We start from the raw sequence: 21842 nt of genomic DNA, 5'->3' as shown, positions 1-21842 counted from the left end.
TTTCCTTTCTTTAAAAAAAAAAAGTTTTTCCAAAAGTTACCAGTTACCTCAATAAACACTGGACAATGCTCTGCAATAATGATGACAATCCTCACAATAAGAGAAAAAAAAAACAGACCAGACTAAGGATGAAGCAATGAAGAGGTAACGTGCATCAATCAGGTAGAAAGGTTAACCTTTAAGGTTAAAATGTTAATTCAGATTTTGTCTTATGCTCGGTGCTGAGCCATGTTTTGTTTTGTCAAGGTAACTGTAACTTGTATTTGAGAGGGTAAACTGAATAACACACCAGGTACTTGTCTGGTGGGTGGGGGTCAGTCAATACATGTCTTGCAGGCCCAAGTTTCCACGGTGAGCAGAGGAGCCGTGAGCCACAGTGAGGCTGTAACAGTACAGCAGGTCCGTCAGCCACTGTTCCCTGGTCGCAGACCGGTTGTATCTCTGTAACGCACACAGACGTAGACACAGAAATAAGGTGACCAGCCTCCATTAGAAATAGAATTTCTTCATTTGCACACACACCAATCGATAACGGTGATTTTTACTTCTGCTTTGAACTCCTCGTTATTACACAACAGCAGTGAATACAAAAACGAGGCACTGGGCATACATATGGAGCAAAGGTGGTTGGGTGCCTTGCTCAAGGACACCAAGCCATGCATTTGGCTCATTACTCATTACTGTAACTCCTAGACCATTTGGGATTTCTAGAAAATTAAAAAAACTATGGACTGGTGATCTGTGTGGTGGGGTGTACCACACCTTTGCCCGTCAGCTGAGATTCCATAACCCTCATGTGGAGGATAAAGTGGTAGAAGACAGATGGATGGAGGGATACTGGAAAGCAGAGAGGGCTTCCACACCATCCAATCACAGAGAAAATTGTGAAAATTCAGTGCGTCACGCAGTTTGTGAGGTCAGCTTCTCAGTACCATATATATTTGGCAATTCTACAGCCATAAAATCAAACCAGGCCCCCTTGTAACCATCTAGTTACAAGTCCAATTCTCTTCGACATGACAAGGGGATCCCTGTCAAATAAACTGTATTTACCGTGATGTGCTGTATAATCTCCTGCAGGAGTGCAGCATTGGCGAGTAACTGGCTGTGGAGTGGCGTGTGCTGCATCAGCATCAACAGGATCTGTCCGAGCTGTGGCACCTCCTCCTCGTTCAGATCTCCAACACGCAACATCTGCAGGACCATTCGCAGGAGGCGAGGAACCGTGCTCAGCGCTACCACACAGGCCCCCCATATGGCCTCCCTGTTAAGGAGTCACAAAGGTGTTTTTTACCAAACGGAGACGTTTTTAATGTGGATCAGAAAATGACTCATTCAATCATTCGACACGCACCTTTTATGGTTGGCTTCGGCAGGTGCCTCCTGTTGGAGGGTGAAGAGCAGAGCCATGAGGCTGAGGCAACACTGAGACAAGAAACGCACCACAGGCTCAGTCGGCAGGACAGACGGATCCAGTAATCTGGAGACCGTTCGCAGCAGGCCGGCAGCCATACTGTCAGGAAAAACTTCCAACTTGATCTGGGACACACACACAGAAGGATGTTAATTTGTTTACACTGATAAAGGAACACAGCAAGGAGAGGAGTACTGAAAGGTATGAACAAGAACAGTTTCTCACCACGTATTTGCAAAAACCATTTTGCAAGATGTCAAAGCACTGAGACTTAGAGCCCAGAGTTTCCAGACAGTGGCACACCTCCTGTGAAGGAAACATTATACATTATCAACAAAAGCTTTGTCAAACATGCACTTTCTCCCTTAGTGACAGCAGTTAGCATTGTTGCCTTCGCAGAAAGAAAGTCACCCACATTCTTCAGGTGCTCCAGCTTCCTACCACAGTCCACAGACTTACAGATTGACGTTAGGTTAAATGCATTAACCCGGTGTCAGCAGGGACAGTAGATAATGGATGGACATAACAACTAGTGTGTTTGACGTGTTTTCTCATCTGATTTTCTCCTGTATATAGTTACTTGTTTGCATAAAAGAAAGTAAGCCCAAAATAAAGTATAAATAATTATACATCAATAACTGATAAACACAATTACAGCACTGTGCAAATGTTTTAGGCGGGAGTGGAAAATGCAGTATGTCACAAATATAATTTCTAATCTTTTTTTTTTCTTTTTATCAATTAACTAAATGCAAAAAAGACAAAAGAAAAATCCAAACCTACATTGTGTGTGACCAAAAAAAATTCTTCCAAATGTTTGAAACATTGTACAGAAAAAGTAAAGATTTTTTTTTTTAAATCAAACAGACCTAAGAATATAAGGGGTATTTTGACCTGTATTTTTCAGTAAAGTCACATTCCTATCATACATGAACAATACTAGCATCTCAGAAAATAAATTTCTATCTGGATGAAGTGACTCACTGAAATCACTGCTCATTGTGTCTTTCACAAAAACAAGAGTGCTTAACAGCATTTTTTCCCCAGTTTTTTTCCTGGGATGGAGACAACATTGGTCTTAGAACCCAGAACCTGTCACACCATTAACTTTTTAAAAGCAAGTGAAAAATAAGCCTCAGCTTTTTCTCATTACCTTCAAATCCAAAATCAAATTTTTCATTAGCTTTTTATCAAATTAAAGCGTGTGTCCGTGCTGAAGTGCAGAACAGAGTGCAAACTGCTGTGTGTCAGGACTGTGCACCTGTTGGCATTCTCCCCATCATTAAAAACAATCCAACAGTCTCATTAGTCAAACCAGAGTTGACACAGTCCGTCCCTTAATGTCGCACCTCCTCACCATGCGTACCCTGTCTTCTCCTTCCCGCCACATTTCTGTGATTGACTCAGACAGGGACATGAGAGAGGCCGGATCTGTGGCCCTAATTGAGCAGCTGAATTAGTGATTATAAGCCCCCCACGTGCTCACACACTCACACACACTTGCCCTAGGGCGTAGTTACGGTAAAGGTAATTTCTGTGCAGAAATGTCACACTCCCATCATGCCATGGGCTTTCATTAGCATTTGTGCATATCCTCTATGCCCGATAACCAGGCATCTCCAACCTGTGCAACGCGATAAAGGTTCCCCTCTCAGTCTGAGTGCCATGATAAAGCTTCTACACTCTGAGCTCCACATGAGAGACAGAGACAGACCAGGGGGCGACTGAAAGACGAGAGCTGTGTCGAGAATATTAAAACTTTTTAATTTTCAAAACAATGTCTTCTCTTCCTCTTCCCGGCTAGTGCCTTTTAGATTCCTTTTTTACATTGTCCAATGTGTAATTTCTGCCGCTAGGGTTCTCTCAATCAAAACAAAGACGACAGACATTGTGTGCTGACGTTGAGAAGCAGCATTGGATCATGGGTATTGTTGTCTTGTTTGGTTCCCCTGTGCTTTTGCCCTTTACAGGGACATGTGTGGCAGCAGTAAACAGAAATGAGTAGTCATGATCCAGTAGTACCAACACACGGACTACTTGGTAGTACCGGATATTTCTTTCCTCCTTTTGATGCTTCACTGGGGTTTGATCCCAGATGTTACAGCAGCGACAGGTAAAGGTGACGACATTAAAAGGCAACCAAAATGACACAGTAGTTACGTTGAATAGAAATGCAAATTTCTATGGATTTAGTGTTGGCAATGTTTTGGCTAATGTAAGTACACTATTCAATACTCAGAAATGTTACATATTATATCTTAGGTGCTCTGTCCAAGCCTTGATATGTGACAGTATGTAGGTACAGAATTATTATACATTATAATAAGTACATCTAATTATAATGTAGGAAATTGTAGGAAAGACCATGTAGTAAACGCACCTCAACAACATCCCAGTGGTGAGTGAACTGTTCCACTGACGTGGGGAAGAGACTGAGGGGTGAGAGAGGGGAGCAAGGTAGGGCGCAGTTGTCTTCATCCTCCTGGAGGGAGGCGAGCTTGTCGGACGAGAAGCCCATAAGAGTGGAGAAGAGGAAGCTGAAGAAGTCCACGTCCTGGAGGGCCGCTTCCTGGCTCCCAACTGACCAGCCACTCAGAGATGACCTGGAAAACACAATCCTTGACAGTGTTACATAAGCATCGATAATTGTATCAATTCTAAGACGCACAACTTTTTTTTCCAGCTTAATTTTATTAATTTAATCGTGTAACTTTTTACACTTTTTGGACACGACACTTTAAACCACTTTAATATCTGACCACATTTATTCAGGTTATTTGTGATGCCATGTTTTGTAAGAGATTTATTAATGAGTATAATAGTCCATGAAGACACAGTTTCCTGTTGAAGGGATAGCTCTGTAACAGTAGGAAATGTGTGTGAATAATGGTGGACTTTAAAAAGCCCGGGAGGAACATGCAGACAGTCTCTCTCAATATGCCATGACGACGCTGAATTCCAGCCTTCCAAAGAGCTCTTTGTATCATAACCATTACACACGCATCCAATCGCCTGTGAACCCAGCACCCACTTCACTTAAAATTTGTATAACACTGCCCCACTAAAACAAGTAAAAGGTCAGAAACACAAATGCACCCTGCCACGACCATGCTATCTTGGAATGAGCAATTGAGCAAAATCCTGTTTTTATTGTCACTAGTAAAGGGAATATCAAACATCCACACCAGCACCTGTCAATGCACAGGTATAAAATAAATAAATAAATAAATAATCAGGGATTTCCCTGCAAAAGCTCAACACTGCCATCTAATGTTGGCTGGCTATAGTGCATTCTGTGTGTCAACACTAACTTCTGGTTTCCAAAAGCAGGGGCCTTCAGCTGCTGTGCTTTTCCATCTCTTTTCTGAACAGGACTATTTCTTCTATAAAAGCCAGTAATGGAATTTATGTTTCCTTGGGTCCATTTTTTTTTTTCAAGCTCACCTAAGGTGTACGATGCGAATCAGCGAGGTAGCGAGTCCAGCAGAGATTCGTCCAGCGGTGCAGCAGCAGCTCAGGTTAGCCAGAAGGGACTGGGGCATTTTGGGCAGGAAGTAAAGCAGCTGCACCATTCGCTGCTGGGACTCTGCTGGTAACAGTACAAAAACTCCTTCCTGTGGATCTACAGACAGACACACACGTTTCACATATAATTACACTGCCTGCAATGCAATGAACTGCACCTTGGAGATATAACCTGAAACTGAAGGAAATTCAAATGGTAACAAGAAAAGCAGAACATGTTCAGGGCTAGTAAAAAGACAAACAGACATATAGACAGGCATGGTCACTACAGTGAGGACTCGGATAATGTGCGTGCGTAGTGTTCTGTCTGGCTCTGACGCACATGCTGATGTCAGAAGGCTTTAGACAAAAGGAGTCTTGTGATGGCGAATTGCTGGCTCTGCAGCAGTTTCTCTCAGAACACTGACAACCCCCTCTCTTCTCCTCCCCTGGCCCCTCTGTCACACACCAGCCCAACTATCTTGCCATCATCTCAACAGTGGATATGAAGACGCCCGCGGCGCTTTCTGTTACAGCTTTCAGCCACTGGTTACAGTTCAATTTTGCCAAGTTGTTTCGGGCTGAGGAACATGGAGTTTTATTGCCTCCTAGAGAAACTGGGGTGTACCTCATGTCTTATATTTTTCTGTTTTGTAATCGAGTCATATCGTTTCTGCTTTTAGAAAAATACTGTCCCGTTTGTGCAGATGAAAATGTATGGATGATGTATTTGTTAATCGAACACCTGAGCAGGAAGCGTGATCTTGCGGCATCTTTCTTGAATTAAATGTTTCTTAATTAAAAGCAGGAACTGAGCAGTAATTATGTTTGATGGGCCACTTAATTAGCACATAAAAACTTAATCACAGAGCAGAAAACACACTCCACCTCTGGCAATAATCCTAATCAGTGTTGGCAGATCAGGTGACACCTGATGGACGATTTTGACTGAGATGGGTCGGAAGTTTCCTGACTAGGGCAAAGGCAGTTTTGTCCTAAGTGTGTGGCAATTTCCATGGATGTGATCCAGGTCTGACAATTATATCCAATACAAAAAAAATATATGTGATGTCACTAAAACAGATGTTTTTGCCCAGACTTGTCCTTCATCTAATTGAGTGTTCGTACCATAGAGCCTGCAGACGTTGGTCTGCAGACTGTTAAGCAGATCCTTGTTTCCTCGAGAAGCGGCAGCATGGATGGACACGATAAGTCGCGCAGAGAGAGTAGGGTTACGGTGGCCCAGCTGGGACAACTGCACAGGCAGGGATGCCAGCCAACGACACATCACCTTACTCCTTCGGATAAACAAGGGGGATAATATTAAGCAGATGTGTCACCACAATTGCCACAGTAAGTAAGTACCCTGTTTCAAGACAATGTTGAAAAACAATAAGTGAGATCACCTGGCAATGTGTGTATGATCTTGCTCCTGCTGGTAGAGCTTGCTGTAGAAAGAAAGCAGCAGAGATCGTGTCTGCAGAGGAAGGTTCCTCTGCTTATAGTAGACATAAACGGCTGCCAACAGTTCCTCTGTCACTGCTGCACACATACAAAAACAAACAAAGATATTGGTGTGAAAAATTAAAACGAATTTCAATGGTTAGTTTTGTGGAGATTTTGATTATCAGGTGAGTAGACCAAGGATGGAGTTTGTGGAGTCAGTGATGAGTTAAGCTGTACTGAAGACGGCTCAGATGCGAGGAGAACTGAGACAATGCCAAACATGCACAACAAAATGTTAACAGTTTCCTCTGTCATTTTGCCTGTGAATCTCAGAGTTAAGGCATAACATTGGTTTGGAGGAAAGGGCGAGAGAAGAGAGACATCAGGTCAAGATGTCTGGCACCTTACTCTGCTGATAGCTAGAGTCGACCTTGGGGAAGACTGTGTAGTTGAGATATCGGTCCCCCGCCACAGTCAGGTTAGGTTCAACAAAGATATAATGAGGAACACTCTGTATACAAATTATGGGTGTCAGGGTAACACAGAGGCCTTTGTGATTTGCAAGTTGCAGCTGGCCTTATACTGAGTTGTTAGGTTTGTGTTTAGGAATGAAAGTTGCTAAGGCCAAATTATATGTTTTTCTCTTACAGTGAGTAAACTCATATCTGAATACAGAACCTTGACACCAAGCTCTGAAATAACACACATATGTTATGCAGGGTATGTGCAGGTTTCAGCAAGTCAAATTTAAGACTTTTTAATGCCATCTTGAAGGAAATTTAAGACCGAAAACACTATAAATATTGGCGATAGTTGAAGTTTACAACTCCTCTGTATTACAACCAAAGGATAGCATGTGTGTCATTCAATGAGACTCATTCAAGATTACTACTCTGTTTATTGAACATAAAGTGATACTCGGTGCTCTCTGGTTCAATAGCTGGATGTACAAGTGCAGTTTAACTGCATGTTTCCAACCAAATATACCAAAAAACATACAAAAATACAAAAAATATAGTACATCTAGTCTCTGCATCTCCCACGAGAAAAAGAAAGAAATATATAACATTAAATAGTGCTGCCCCGAAAAATGCAAGACCTTTGAGAATGTATTTAAGACCATCATATAAAATATTTTTATGAATTGAATACATTTTAAGGTCTTAATTTTAGATACATGAATTGAAGACTTTAAGGATGTGCAGACACCCCATTATGTTCTTAAGATTATGCATCTCTAAACTTCAGTATTACTATTGCTTTTGTGTGCTTGCTTTATGAAATCAGACAAATATTCACAAATGCACTTACTTTTGCTTCTCTGTGTAAGCACCATCTTCCACACAGTACCCAGCAGCATGTGGAGGTGCCTGTAGCTCAGTTTCCCTCCACTGCTTAGAGTGTCTCGGACAAATGTCCTCATAAGCGTAAACCAGTCACCATCCGTCTCTCTGTCAAGTCCCTGTCTCTGGCTGAGCGACACCATGACCTGGCAAAGTGTGACGTTCAGGGCCAACGGCTCCACAGTCAAACCTGGAACGGCTGCAGTTTGCTTATTCCTGGGGAGACGACAGTAACATGAGGGTTATCCCAGCTACTTTGGATCAATATTCATATCCAGTAGTTATCCTTATAAAGTAAAAGGGCTGTAACGATACACAAACTCACGATTTGTATCACGATTTTTGACCCACGATTCGATACATTCCACGATTTTTTTTAAATTTAAAAAACATTTTATTTTTAACATTTACTTATATAGCAACTTAATGTAACATTTAATAACACATATTTTGGAACACTGTGAACAGATTTGCACATAAATAAATAAATAAATAACCAAAGATTTCTCTCTTTTCTGTAACAAAATAATACTGTTGAAAAATACAAAGTAAATGATCAATCAGACTGGGATTTGTCCCCAAAGCATGCTGGGAAGTGTAGTTCTTCATGAGAAGCAGTTTTGTTCCAGTGGAAATAACATTTCCGCTTGTATTTCTTGAAAGTCAGTTGTTGTTTTGCTCTTATTTTGGGGCTGGATCCGTGAATCTTGTTCGTAGAGTGATAAAAAAATGGTATTGTACGAATCTGTGAATTCTCCGCTGTTTACATAATCACGCTGACACTCCGGTGCCGCTTTTCAATGTGTGCGCTGCAACAGGTTTTTTCCGTTCCTGCAGGTTTGATCCATCGGTGTTTTAACTGTGTTTGGTAAACATAAGAATGGTTTATATGAGCTTTTAGCTGAGTTTCAGCACCTTTCTGTTATGCAGCATGTCTGTGTTTGTTAAAGTTAGACATGGTTTTATGATGTTGTTGTCGCTGGGTCTGACGCTGCCCCGGTATTGAGGACATCAGTAAAGAAGGGATTAACGTGATTAAAAAACATAACGCGTTAATGATGACTGTAATTCATTAATTACAATTAACGTGATATTTTGACACCCCTAATAAAAATAAATTTGGTAGCACTAACAGCTCATATCATGTGGCTGACTGGGAATAACTGGGAGTTAGAAAGGGCGTTTCGCGATTTCGATACACATATCGTTACAGCCCTATTAAGTAAGCCTGAGTAGAACAGTGATTCACTTGAGCTCCTCTCATCTTATTTCTGTGTTGCACATGTACGCACACACTATGTCACGTCTGACACATACATCTGTACAGTCAGACTCCTTAAAAACATGTGTACTTTCAAACAGCCACAACTTCAGTCTCAATAAATGGCAATGAAGCCAGATACCACCATAAATGGTCACAAGAGATGCATCCAGGATGCATTTTAATGTGAGGTGTGAACAGTCCACATGCCACTGGATCACTGAGAATAGATGTCCATAAAGAGTAGAATGAGAAGGTAAATGTTTGTATGATACATAAGCACATATACTTCTTACCTCTTGAGCTCACCCTTCTTTCTAGGTTTGGGTGTATCCTGAGTACCATAGGGAAAGTTTTTCATGAAGTGCTGTTTAAAACATCCCAGGTATTCGTTGCGGAACCATGTGTCCTACACAAAACACAAGGTACGGTGTCAAATTGCTTCTTAATGAAGAAATATGTCAGTCTTTGTGCATTCTTCTTCTTACCAGTGCATCCTGGTGTTCCTGCTGTGGTGCCAGTTTTCTCAGCAGCTGCAAAATAGTTAACACCTGGAACATTACTGACATGGCATCTGGGCTGAGCAGGTGAGCACCCTCTGTGTTGTTCATTGGACTGTCACTAGTACTGGCCTCCACCCAAACTTCCAACAGAAGAGGCACCAGCGTAGCTGCAAAGCTCTGTATAGCTTCAGCTGAGTCCAGACCCTCACCGACTGCAGTTCCAGAATCCACCTCAGGTCTAAACAATAGGACAATAAAATAAGTGATTATTTCTTACATCTTACATTCAGGGTTTGCTTTATGGAAGACAGCAGTGTACATCTCTGTTGCTGATGGCTGACAGTGTGATGTTGATTCCAGCATTGTGATTACTCATGCAGGAGAGAATATCATGGTAATAAAATCAGAGGAAGGATAGAGATGGGAATTTGCCCCAATAAAAAGTATTTTAAAACATTAACCTCAAATTCTTTCTGACATTTATATAGTTTATAGTATATAGGATAGCGTTTATATAGTTTAAAGTATATAGGATAGCGTTTATATAGTTTGGAGAGTTCTTGTTGGCTAAACAATGTTCATGCATAACAGCCTCATCTGTTCCTTGTGAACTTGTTTTTTCAAAAGCTGGAGAAGTTGTCAGCAAAAAAAGAAATCACCTGAGTCCAAAAACAGTGGAAAAACTCTTATTCTTAAATAAAAACCTCTGAATTCCCATCCCCAAATGTCATGACTGTCTGAGTTACACAAGCACAGCCCACCTTCCCTGCGCCTACTTTGTTTCCTAAAGCACACCCTCTCTCAATCCCAGATTGAATGAATGAAGCCCATCGTTAAGCATCACTAAGATTTATTATACAACACACTGACATCATGTAAGATTTCAAGTGGATAATCCAGCAAAACAAAAAACATGGGCTCTAACGGTGAAGCACTTCATTTTGAATGAGACCAGACAAATACAAGAGTACTGAATATTAGTAAATGTGTATGTTTGTGTATTAGATAAATGTAATTACAGGTTATTGGATTTATTAAATCATATTACTTTCTGCACACAAAACACCTACATTTGAAGCATATGAATGTTCATATCAATCCTGAAAAATGTGCTTCCAATAGGTGGTTAGGGCAGATTGTGATATCATACCTGAGTCTGAAGGTGGATCGTGGAGTTGGTTTGGCACCAGAATGCTCATAAACCTTCACTCCAACCTTACTGTAGGTGAGTTCCTCCCAGATGAGATACAAAGGTGTAAGCCGTCCTTCACCACTGCACCCAAACACTCCATTAGCTGCAGCAGACAAGTCACCATCCTCCACCGGCCTTTCCTCGACCACTGCCTGCAGAAAACGTCCAAGCCTGAAGCACAAGTGGAACAAACCACAAGGTGAGCATCCACAACTAACAGTTTCTGATTTTTATTTTCCATATCTATGAGTCATCTGTACCTGAGAAGCACAGAGAGTCGCCACTGCTGACTAGTCACAGCCCTGTTAAGACCGACTGATAGTGCCCAGCTCCGTCCCTTGGTATCCTGGGCCTTTTTGGATCCTCCACCACTTTGCCGGTGAGAAATTAACTCCAGGAAATTTCTGAGGAGTACTGCAGGACGTGCCGCAAGCAGTGCAGGGTAGTGCTCCAATAAAACATCAAGGACCTTCACTGCATCCTCCTGGATGACAGTCTCAATGTGGCTCATGGCACAGGACAGATGGGCACTGAGGAGGGGGGAAAATGGGGCCACACGTTCTGCAGGTACAGACTGTGCAATAAACCTGGAAGCAGTTTTAAATAAATATTATTAGAGGATTTTCAATTAAACAACCTGCATTATTAAATTTTCTGAATCATGGCTGTTTTTCTAACTTGAGCACACGTGTAGCTGCCACTCGAACGTTGCCATCCTTGTCTGTGAAAAGAGCTGCAACTTCAGAAAGCAGACGAGAGAGATGCTGCTCCAACAGAGATGGATTAAGGGACAACAACTCTCGCAAACCCACCAAGGCAGTATGTTTCACATTGGCATTGTAATGGTGGAGCTGAGAAAAGAGGTCCTGGTGAAGTGCAAGAAAAGGGTGAAGAGACACAAATTATAGAGTTTAAAAAAGCACAGGTTGGAATATTTGTCTGAAAACTGAAAGGAGAAAATGGAGAGAAAAAGAACAATAGAGTTCTTACTTTGATACCAAGATGCCTATGTGTGGTTGGGCCACTTGTGTCTTTCTTTAGTTGTTCAGAAAGATGGATTCCCTTAGTACGGAAGTTGGTGTTGGTGGCGTTATCAGCTCTGGGCTTCTTCTTTCCCACTTTTAACTTGACCTTCTGGAAATCATCCTGTCTCTTCTTCTTCTTCGACTTCATTTCTGCAGTCTATATTGCTATCTATGTTACAAGAAATATCTTAATTAGGACCATGAAGAGGAATTCTTTAATATTACAATATAGGAAAAGATGGTAATAAATCTCCCTGGAAGAACTTCTAAAATGGCTAAGCTGTATGTTATCAACCGTTAACAGGTAACAGGGATCCCCACCAAATGTCATTCACACATCCATCAGCAGATGTTGGACACATGCTGACAAACCAAAATATTATCAACTAAATATTAAGTTTGATAAGAAAGGTGCTCAACATGGGCATGTGTTAGAATTGTACTGATGAGCTGCTGTAGCATTAAACACACTGTACAGCATTATCTGCACACATTGGTCGTTTTTGTTTTGAACAGCCAAATAGCTAGTTAGTTAGCTTAATAGCTAACTATATCGTGCAATAATTAAGCATCATGCATTCAAGCTCGTTCGTTAACTTACCGCCGTTTGAAAAAGCCCTGGCGTGGAATAATAAGTACCGTCGGTAATTATACACAAACAGTGACCAATGTATTTTAAAAAAGAAAATATTCTGTATACAATCTCTCTCGTGGTGTTGTGTTGGGTCCTCTGCCAGTGTGTGTTTCTTTGCGAAACCGGGGACGCAGCAAAGCGGAGAGCATAACCGCGACGGGGATATTCAACCTAATTCACCATTTAAGTTGTTTTTTCAAAATAATACATGCAAAAGGGAAAATAATTTTTATTTTTAGTTCAAACGAATAAAATAAAATAAAAAGTTGTTCCAAGAGTCATGGGAAACTTAAAATACTAAAAACTATATACTCTCAGGGGTGTTTAACGGTGGACTCGGGCGTATAAAACAAACGCACTACCTAGTTGTATAAATGTGCGCCTTATCAATATTATGATTATATTTCCATTACTACTCATTTTAACATGTGATGCTGTGCCAGAAAAAAGGCGACTATATTACTGTTCTTTAACACGATCTGGGTTGTTCTCTGGTAAAAAGGAAAAAATAAATAAAAATACAGCATTTTTAAACCGGCAGAATCACATCTACCCTCACGTTTTACCATCACCAAAGTAGCTATCGCTTTCATTTGTAGAGACCGTGGTCACAGTGTTGTTTGTTCTTTCACCCTGTATTTGAATCGTTCTTCTACTTTGAACTCTGAGGAGTTTGCAGGTTCATCAAAATATACCTTGGTAAGTTACTGTACTTGCTACACTATGCTATTTCAAACAGCGGGGCTAGTACAGCCTGTAGTTGTTCACGAGCGTGCAACAACAACCATGTAGCATCAGGCTAAGCTGGGCCGAACAACACACGAAACATTGCAAGTCAATAATAATAAAGTATACTTAATGAGATTGATTCATTAGTTCATTTTATTCCACAGTTGGTAATCTGACTAGATGGAGGACCAGGATTCGATGGCACAGCCTCAGCTTCACGGACAGGGTCCGTCGCAGGTTCAGCGGAGGAAGGTAAGTTAAGCTACAACTCAAATACCGCAGACAGAGTAGGTAATAATAACACGTTAATACATGTACTTGGTCATAATGACCACCGCAAGAGGGAAACCTATGATTTCCCGTTCAAATTTTTACTTTTTTTTTATTGAAACCGATCACTGGCTGAGGTGATGCCTGGTGGAGCGCCAGGCTGCAGCAGTCCCCACAGCAGGCGGGCTTACGTGCTAGCCTCGGTGCTCTCAGGGCTGGGTGTATTTACACTCATGTCTCTGGAGACCCACTGCGTGGACCAGGCCTCTCACGCACAGCAGTGTTTTTGGTTTTTAAAGAAATGTCATAGCTTTTAGCTCCTTGGCTACACATTTTTAATAATGTGGCCTTGGTTCCCTGGACCACTATCAAATGACAAGTTACTCAGCTTCTGAGTGCTGTCATGCTTTTAATTAGTCTGTTTTTCGTCGTTATTAATAATCATTATTCCAGACTTTGAGTCTGAGAATGAAATCAACTGTATTGCCGTCATTCAACGATTAAATTAATCAACCAACTATTATTGATTTATGGAAGTGTACAAATATTTGTTCTAAAACTTGACAAATGCTGCTATGTCCCCTGTAGTTACAGTATTTAGGCTGTAGGCTGCCCTGATTTCTAAACATCAGCCCATATTGCTCCCCCTCTGCCAAAACATAAAGGCTTAGCGTTTAGCATGTCTCATAAGTACTCTCATTATTGCATAATACGTAAAAGAGTGTTACTGCTATTGTTACCTTTTGAAAATCAATGAAACACTACTCAAACAAGGAGGGTAATTTAAATTCAATTCAATTCTAAGTGTCATGCATATGTATTTTCTTGTCCTACGACAAGGGTTTAAAGGGGGAATCGTTGAGAGCTTTTTTCTTTAAGTGGTTGTGACATTTCAATTCTTAAGCTGTACCTCCTACTTTTTTCCAAGACAATAACAAGTGATGAGCTCAAACTACTTCCCTGTTTCCTATCACCACCTTAGTTCTCCATCCCAAATTATCCAGATTTCTACACACACCTCAAAGCTCCTTCTGAACACTTGGGTGAATGTTCTTCACATCATTTACGTTACGTTTTACTGCCGTCATATGGCTTACACTCAGGAATTCAAAACACAGCATACTAGATGTTGTGTGAGATCTCGGTTTTACTGGGAAAATGACTGAGGTCTTGGTCTTTCTTTGGGGCCTTGGAAGCAGGTTGAATTTTGTGCAATTGCGTATAATAAATGTATCTCCTTTTTCCCTGATTCTGAGTGATTCTGATCTAAATTCTCAAGAAGCTAATGAGAATTTAGAATATAATCTTCAGACTCCATGATTTAGAGTCCTTTTTTAAAGATTTGTTCTTGTGGCCTCGGCTGCTTGATGCAGGGGTCATGGAGAATAAGGAAAGTAATCGCTGTATGGCATTGTAAGGGTGGCAGACATGGACGAGGAAATAAGTCCTCTGCAAAGTGTCATCATGTCACTAATGCCTCTATGTGTCTCTCTCCTTCTGTGGGTTTATTCCCTCCAATGACAGAGAAAGCAGCGGCAGCATTCTGCTGATATAGGTAAGTCTTGTTCACTCGGTGTTATCGCCAGGTCTCGAGAGTTGAAGCCTGAGATATTGATTTTCCTGCTTCGTGTCATGGGTGGTGGCATATTCACCACTCTTTTGACTCACACTCTCAGAGATGGGGCTGCTGTGGGGCCACCTAATGTTTCGGTCTATGGACATCGGTGTTGGCAAGTTTTCTATGTACACTCAACAAAAATATAAACGCACGAAGAAAAACTTGCAGTTGATATTATGTGACAAAACAGAGCAACTATCCAAAAATAACAGTACAACTTTACCAATAAAGTGGCTTTAATTTGCGAGCATTTGGATCCATTTAAACACAAAAGTCCTGGAGTAATGGCAGGAAGAACACAATGGGGGTCGATGATCCAAGTTCACAAACTTCAATAACGTGTGTGTCCACCATTAGCCTCACGCAGAGCGGTACAGTGGCGACGCATGGACATCACCAGGTTGTCGATCGTGGCCTGGGGGATGTTGTCACATTCCTCCTGCAGAGCCAGGTGAAGTTGGCGGCCATTCTGGGGAACTGGAACTGGAACCTGCTGGTGCACACGCCTATCCAGAACATCCCAAAGGTGTTCGATAGGTGACATGTCTGGTGAATACGGCGTCATTCAGTTGTGTTGCCACAGCTGTATCGCTCAACCCAGCACTCAGCATGCCAATGGCACGCTCCCTCATGATTTGTGACACCTGTGGCATTTTGACAAGTGACAAAAGTCCACATTTTGGTGTGCCCTTTTATTGACCAGGCTATAAGGAGTGTCTGTGTACTGGTCACGCATATTGACCACCACTCTGCCATGCTCCATGACTCTCGTGAGTTGAAATACTCAATCTGAGATTGTAGTCGATAGGAGTGGCCAAGTGACACTGGACTACTGGGTTTGAGCAAAACAAATCATTCCATAAACAAATGCATCAAGAATCTGAGCAAATGTCATGACATTCTATTTTTGCTCACCATTTCAAGTGTGTGCGTTTATATTTTTGTTGAGTAAACAAAATTCAAACAGTCAACATTTAGAAGGTTTTGATATAATCATTTTCAGCAATTTAAAAAAATGTCAAGCGCGCTTAGTCTCCAATGACACCTTGTGTGATTTTAAAACCAGGACATGCAGAAATGCAACCATACCATACATCTACCATGGTTGCTGATGTTTAATTTCACATTTTGTGCTGTAGTTGTTGCAGAAACACTGCTTTCTCAAAACATTTTAACACTGCTGAATGCATTTTTTATTCAGTTGCCTGTGTTACACTGGCATGAGTGATAATGTGAGATATGACATCATTTCTAAATGTGAGAAATGAAAGAAGAAAACTGAATTAATTTAAATGATGCAGGGTATTTTCATTTGAACTGCTTCATCAGTGCGACACATATGTGATATATCGGTGGCTGGGCACAATGAGCAGTAATGAAAAAGGCCTGCAACCCATTTTGGGCCTAAATTAGGGGAACAGCTGTTCCCACTCTTCCCCTTGTCCTGAGGAGTTTGGCGTTCTAATGATAACTCAATTAAAACCTACAGTGATTTAGAATGGACTACTCTGGCTACATGATTGTCCCCAAAATGAATGAGAAGCTACTCGTTACTTTGATGTTTACTTTTTGCGTCTGTTTATGTGTTGTGTAACCATTATTTAAAGTTTGCTTTATGTTGACTGTTTAAAACTGTTGTTTTCCCAGTGTTCATGAAAGGGACAGCTGTCCGGACCTTGCCCACTCTCAGCAAACAGCTGATGAGTATCACAGATGCCATCATCGGTAAGCAGAATGGCTATTTCCCTCACATGTGTGTTTCCTTAGTAAGGTATAACTTATGTTCGTCAATCATATCCATATCCACACAGGTCTTCATTATGTGTGGGAGTACCGAAGCCCCAGCAAATCTGTCGCGCCACACTACCAGTGCAAACTCTGTGTTGTGTCCCGCATGCAGCATGATATGATTGCACATGTGAGGGGCTGGAAACACAGCTTCAAGTACCTGGTGAGCACTATTTAGTTTTCCAGCTCTGTGTCAAAGACTTAATTTGCAAAATCATTCGAACTATTGCTATTTTTTCCATCTTGTACACAGAAAAAAGCCCATCCTGAGAAGATCGCCTGTGAGGAGGCAGAGGCCATTAAAGACCCTGCTGAAAGGAAGAAAGTTAAAGAGGCTGCTGCTGAGGTGGAGAAACTTGAGGGAAGGGGACAACTCAGGGTGAGTTCCATACCCTTGTGCATCCAGAAATACTGTGATATTGGCTATTTTTTCTGGGTTATAATACTCGGCATAAAAGTATTTTTGTGTCATGATTATGTTTTGGAGAATTCTTAGGTAACAAAAACATGTTTTTGTTCCCGTCGTGCGCTTTAGGTGATCCTTAAGGAGCCTTGTGAAGTACCTGCTTTCAAAGGATTTCGTAAGTCACTCATTAATTATTTGACTAATGAAGGATTACCTATTTGTTGCTTTTATGAATTGTTGTCCTTTCCACTCACAGTTTCTGCAACCCCCAAAGTTAAGCCTCCACCATCTCAAGCAATGGGCCCAAATGCACCACCCTTCCGTAAGTTTTCTAGTGAGTGTGTGCATTTAAAGCATACCCTCTTAAATAGTTAACCCTTCTTATATTCTGCAGTTTTTGCAAATGATATTCACTCTTTTGCAGGTTCCAGGATTTTTGACTCACGATTTCCAGGGGAGGGTCCTCCTCCAGGTGGTCCTCTCTCTGACTACCCAGTAATGGAATATGGGGAGCCTGGTTTTGGAGGGTACTCAAACACGGAAGATTTCCATGATTCTGATGTGGATCTGAGGCATTTCCCAAATGGTATGAGCAATCAGAGTGGAGGTGATTTTGGACCAGGTGGTGAAAGACATGGCTATGGAAGGGGTGGAATGATGGAGGAGAACCCCAGCAGGATGTATTCTGACGATTACCGTGGTTTTGAAATGGGGAGCAATCCAATGACTAGAATGGACAGACCAATGGAGGAGCCACTGCAAAAGCCAGACTTATTAGGAGCGAACCCAGAAAACCAAGCCCCTCCAAATACACTGCTAAATTACCTGGTATGTGCCTCATTTCTCTTAAATTAAATGTGGATTTATTTATGTCTTTATTATAATATATATCATTTCACAAAATGTTTTTTTAGGATACCTTCCGTATAGAGAATGAGAGTGATGCTCAACTGGTGCTGAAGGTGACACAGAAACTAACTGATATACTGATGGAGTACAGACTGAGGAGCGTATCTACGGTATGAAAGAAAACTAACAAACATTGCACTGCCTGCGATGTTCAAATGATACATCGTGCAGCCCTATTATGTGAAAACAATTAGTAAATCCTTATTTACATGCGTTGTCTGATGAAGCGGTTGGAAATACTGTATTTTGGAAAATGTATTCCGTCTCCTATATTAATGAATTTCTTTCAAACCACAGGGTTCTACTCTGAGCAGCTTTGCCATGAACTCTACAAGTTTCTCCACCACACCTTCCAGATTGTCAGATAGTAGTGACCCATACTCCAATCGTCTATCAGGTACATAAGCACCAATAGTTAATGTTCCCATTGTTCATTGCTCCACTGTTTTAATATATTATGTCTGTCTCCAGGTCCATCCAGATATTCTGGAATGCAATCCAGGTATTACAAATGATCGGAAGATGTGACGTCAGAATCTTCAAGCCAGTCCTATGTGTGCATTATGACATCCAAGAGTCGATACTTTGATTTTATGTTTTTTGACTTTTTCCAATTGTGTACATTGTATACAAAATGCTTCAAAATCTTCTTCAGCTTTTTACTCATTGTGTATTTTTTTGTTCATTCCTCGAGGTCCAGCTCTATTAAACATTGAAAAATGCTTTTTCAGAATGTAAATTTATTACAAAGTGCAGTTTTTTTGATTTGCTTTACATTAAGTTGCTACTCAAATGTTGTAGACCTCTCCACTGTCTCCTCTTCAGGTCAATTCCTTCTTGTCATTTTTGAGCCACAGGTTCCAAGTGGATCCTTTTGGAATACTAGACGCTAAGATAATCACCTTAAATTATGCACAGAAGTTATGTGTTGGTTAACAAAAGAACAACAAAATGTAACATTTAAAATTGACAGAAAATTCTGAACGTCATAACACAACACATGTAAAAACTAGGGATGCACCGATTTCAATTTTTTGGACCAATTCCGATTTCCGTATTTTCAAGAAGTTTGACCTGCCGATACTGATTTTAGCCGATTCCGATTTCAATTTTTTGAAACACTTTTCAGCATACAGAAAGATATATATTTTTTGCATATTGTCTCTTTAATAAAACATTTTAACATCCAATATCCAAATAAAAATACAAAAACGAATCACTATAAAATAGAAGTATATATAAAAATACAAAAACAATTGTCAATGATACATTTGTACATGCTACCATGGAACATAATAACTCAAAGTGTGACTTTTTGAACAGATTACCACTATAAATGGAACTAAATAATGCTGTGGAATATTCACACACATCTTAAAAGTGCAGTGTTATGGAACCATGTTGTTCACATCGAATATCCAACTAAAAATACAAAACGAATCACTACCTGTATGTGTAGTTTATTTAAGTTTAAACATATTTCACAACATAGTACCTACACACAAATAAGTAAATGACCTCTCTCCCGCCCCGTGCCAACAATGCCTCGTGCTCTCTGCGCACACAGGTTTAAATGACAAACAAACAAATGCTGATCAAAAATTTTGTGCAAGTGATTTAAGGTCCTGACTCTTGTCTTAAATATGACAGGCTTCGTTCAGTGATTGAAACAAATATATAAACATGAATGAAACGTTTACATGCAGAGCGCGTAGCGCCGATGTTGTGTAATCAAATACACCGGTATGGCCGTATATTCAAAATTCATATCATAAAGGGAAAAAAACGGTATTCAGTGTGAACCGGTATACTGTCCAGCCCTACACTCTACTACATGTGCGTGTAGCCGATAGACGTGTGTTGCTAAAATCGGAATATTCTGACTGATCGGCCGGTCACCGATTTCGGCCGATATCGATCACTGGCCGATTAATCAGTGCATCCCTAGTAAAAACATTTCAAAATAAGACAGCTGGTTAATCGGTCAAGCAGATAAACTTAAAACAAATGCTTCTGGAAGCGAATGTTCATAAAGTCTGTTGAAAAGGCTCTGTCAAGATTGAGTTTAACTTTTTTTTAAGCCTTGGGTGCGACAATGTCTTCCATCTGCCCGTCATTTATAAGAGTAAGAAACACTGGTGTCCCCATGAATTTCTCACCATTGTGCCCATGAGCCAGAGCTGCAAGCTTCCTGGAATTAAATTGAACCACAGCCTCACCAATACCTTCACCATCAGAGTCACGCAATACAGTGATGTTCTCGTTACTCAGTCTGTGTTCCGAGAAAAGGTTTCTGAGGTGATTCTTATTAACATCTGCAGGCAAGTTTCTAACATACAGACATGTCTGTGCAGTTGAGTCCGTCTCTTGCAGAGTCTCAAATGGCTGTGCCCTTCTCCTTCTGAAATAGTTTTCAGCCATCATGTCCCACATCTTTTCTTTAGTGATGGAAGACACTTCAATGGTGTCGGAGCCCACGTGGCAACCTGTGAGGTTCAATGCATAATCATAATCCTCAGTGCGGTTAAAAATGAGAAAAGCTGTGTCCGTTCTGTTTCCTCTGTGAAGCAGATGAAGTACATTCTTGTGTGCAATGTCAGGACAGCCAAACAGTTCTTTTATTTCCGTCTTAGTCATCTCTTTGGGTAACTTCCTGGCCATGATGATGTGCTCCATGGTTGGTGTTGATTTAGTGGCTGAGTCACAATCTGGTTTTGATTTTTTTATACGTTTATATAGTGGCTGGTTGGCAGAACGCCTCTTAAACTGCAGTGAAGATTTTTGTACGGCATTTGCCGTTACCTTAAGCGGGTTTGGGCGAGGTGTCTCTCTCTTCTCATTATCGGCAAATGGATTTTCACATTCTTGCAGCGCACTGGTCCACATCTTCTCACTTGCTCCTCGTACCTCCACAACAATGGAACCCAGTAACTGCTTGTTAAATCGAAGAGCGTCGTTTGCATCCTCCGTGTTTGCAAATTTGACAAGGCAGCCATTTTTAAGTCCCAATTTGACATTGACTATGGCTTCCTGTACTGCTAATCCACCGAAAAACTGGCATATGTCCTCTTTTGTCGTCGAGGCCGGCAGACCAAAAAGCCTGACATAACCAGGCCCTTGGTTTTGGCATGGCCCTGGTGTTTTCACTGCATCAGGTGTGGCATCAGCCTTCTGAAAATCTACTCGCAGTCCTCCCTCCGAGTTTCCTTTTTCATGGGATGACTGAAGTTCTTGAAGGACAGTACAAATCCCAAGAAGAAAGGCAGTATTGGGATCCAGTGAATTCACAGTTTGAACATCTGCAGCACTTGAATAAGAACACTGAGAAAGACGGGGATCGGATGGTTGAACAGTTGTAGATGGTGGGCTTGCAAGATTGTGATCGCAAGTAAATTCATTTAAAGATGGCAATGACTGACATTGATGACTTTGATCTGGAGATTGTTGAGGTCTTTTATCAGTAAGATGGGTAGAAGGAGATGTCTTCTTCATCCTTAACTGTAATTTGTGCTCCAGCTCGTCCATGCTGCTGATGCGTATGGTCACCTTAGACCCTTTCAGTAATTTACCAGTATACCGAGCGGCACGCTGGGCATCTTCTTCAGTAGTAAATGCAATGAACGCCTCTCCTCGACTTCCCCCCAATATCCACACTCCACCTTCAGGTATATGAAGATGTTTAAAGAATGTCCGTATGTCTTCTAGACCTGCCTTCACATTGAGGCCTCGCAATTTTAGGATTATTGTCATTCTTTCATTCCAGACCGCGTGGCCCGTGTCTGTGAAAAAAAAAATGAGAG

The 21842-nt window shown here is 41.1% G+C and overlaps 3 protein-coding genes across 4 annotated transcripts; 1 reads left to right on the top strand and 2 right to left on the bottom strand.

Annotated features, from left to right (window-relative positions):
* Positions 1-2: 2 nt before the first annotated feature.
* Positions 3-12420, bottom strand: tex10 (testis expressed 10). The gene is made up of 16 exons (XM_083888112.1): positions 12290-12420; positions 11654-11857; positions 11342-11529; positions 10924-11250; positions 10622-10834; positions 9457-9709; positions 9265-9377; positions 7676-7923; positions 6325-6460; positions 6047-6216; positions 4859-5036; positions 3795-4017; positions 1640-1720; positions 1355-1539; positions 1054-1264; positions 3-441 (listed from the first exon to the last, which is right to left on the bottom strand). The coding sequence occupies exons 2-16, from the start codon at positions 11834-11836 to the stop codon at positions 319-321; spliced, it is 2832 nt and encodes a 943-aa protein (XP_083744238.1). The 5' UTR covers positions 11837-11857; positions 12290-12420; the 3' UTR covers positions 3-318.
* Positions 12421-12894: 474 nt separating this feature from the next.
* On the top strand, positions 12895-18737 carry LOC310927162 (uncharacterized protein). Of its 2 annotated transcripts, XM_083889446.1 has the most exons (12): positions 12895-13021; positions 13216-13303; positions 14846-14876; positions 16587-16664; positions 16751-16890; positions 16981-17106; positions 17263-17308; positions 17390-17455; positions 17558-17961; positions 18048-18152; positions 18340-18439; positions 18514-18737. In XM_083889446.1, exons 2-12 carry the CDS (start codon positions 13232-13234, stop codon positions 18555-18557), a joined length of 1212 nt encoding a protein of 403 aa, XP_083745572.1. In that variant the 5' UTR covers positions 12895-13021; positions 13216-13231; the 3' UTR covers positions 18558-18737. The 2 variants fall into 2 exon arrangements, with proteins under 2 accessions (XP_083745572.1, XP_083745573.1); XM_083889447.1 differs by lacking the exon at positions 14846-14876 and having other exon boundaries at positions 13002-13021.
* Positions 18738-20118: 1381 nt separating this feature from the next.
* Positions 20119-21792, bottom strand: rbm12ba (RNA binding motif protein 12Ba; the record flags this gene model as incomplete). Its single annotated transcript, XM_083896221.1, has 1 exon — positions 20119-21792. One exon carries the CDS (start codon positions 21790-21792, stop codon positions 20119-20121), a length of 1674 nt encoding a protein of 557 aa, XP_083752347.1.
* Between the last annotated feature and the right edge of the window lie 50 nt (positions 21793-21842).

Source organism: Microchirus variegatus, assembly GCF_963457635.1.
Source record: "Microchirus variegatus genome assembly, chromosome: 1".
In the NCBI taxonomy this organism is placed as follows: Eukaryota; Metazoa; Chordata; class Actinopteri; order Pleuronectiformes; family Soleidae; genus Microchirus; species Microchirus variegatus.
Note: the sequence above shows the minus strand (reverse complement) of the source record. Positions and strands in the feature narration are given on the sequence as shown.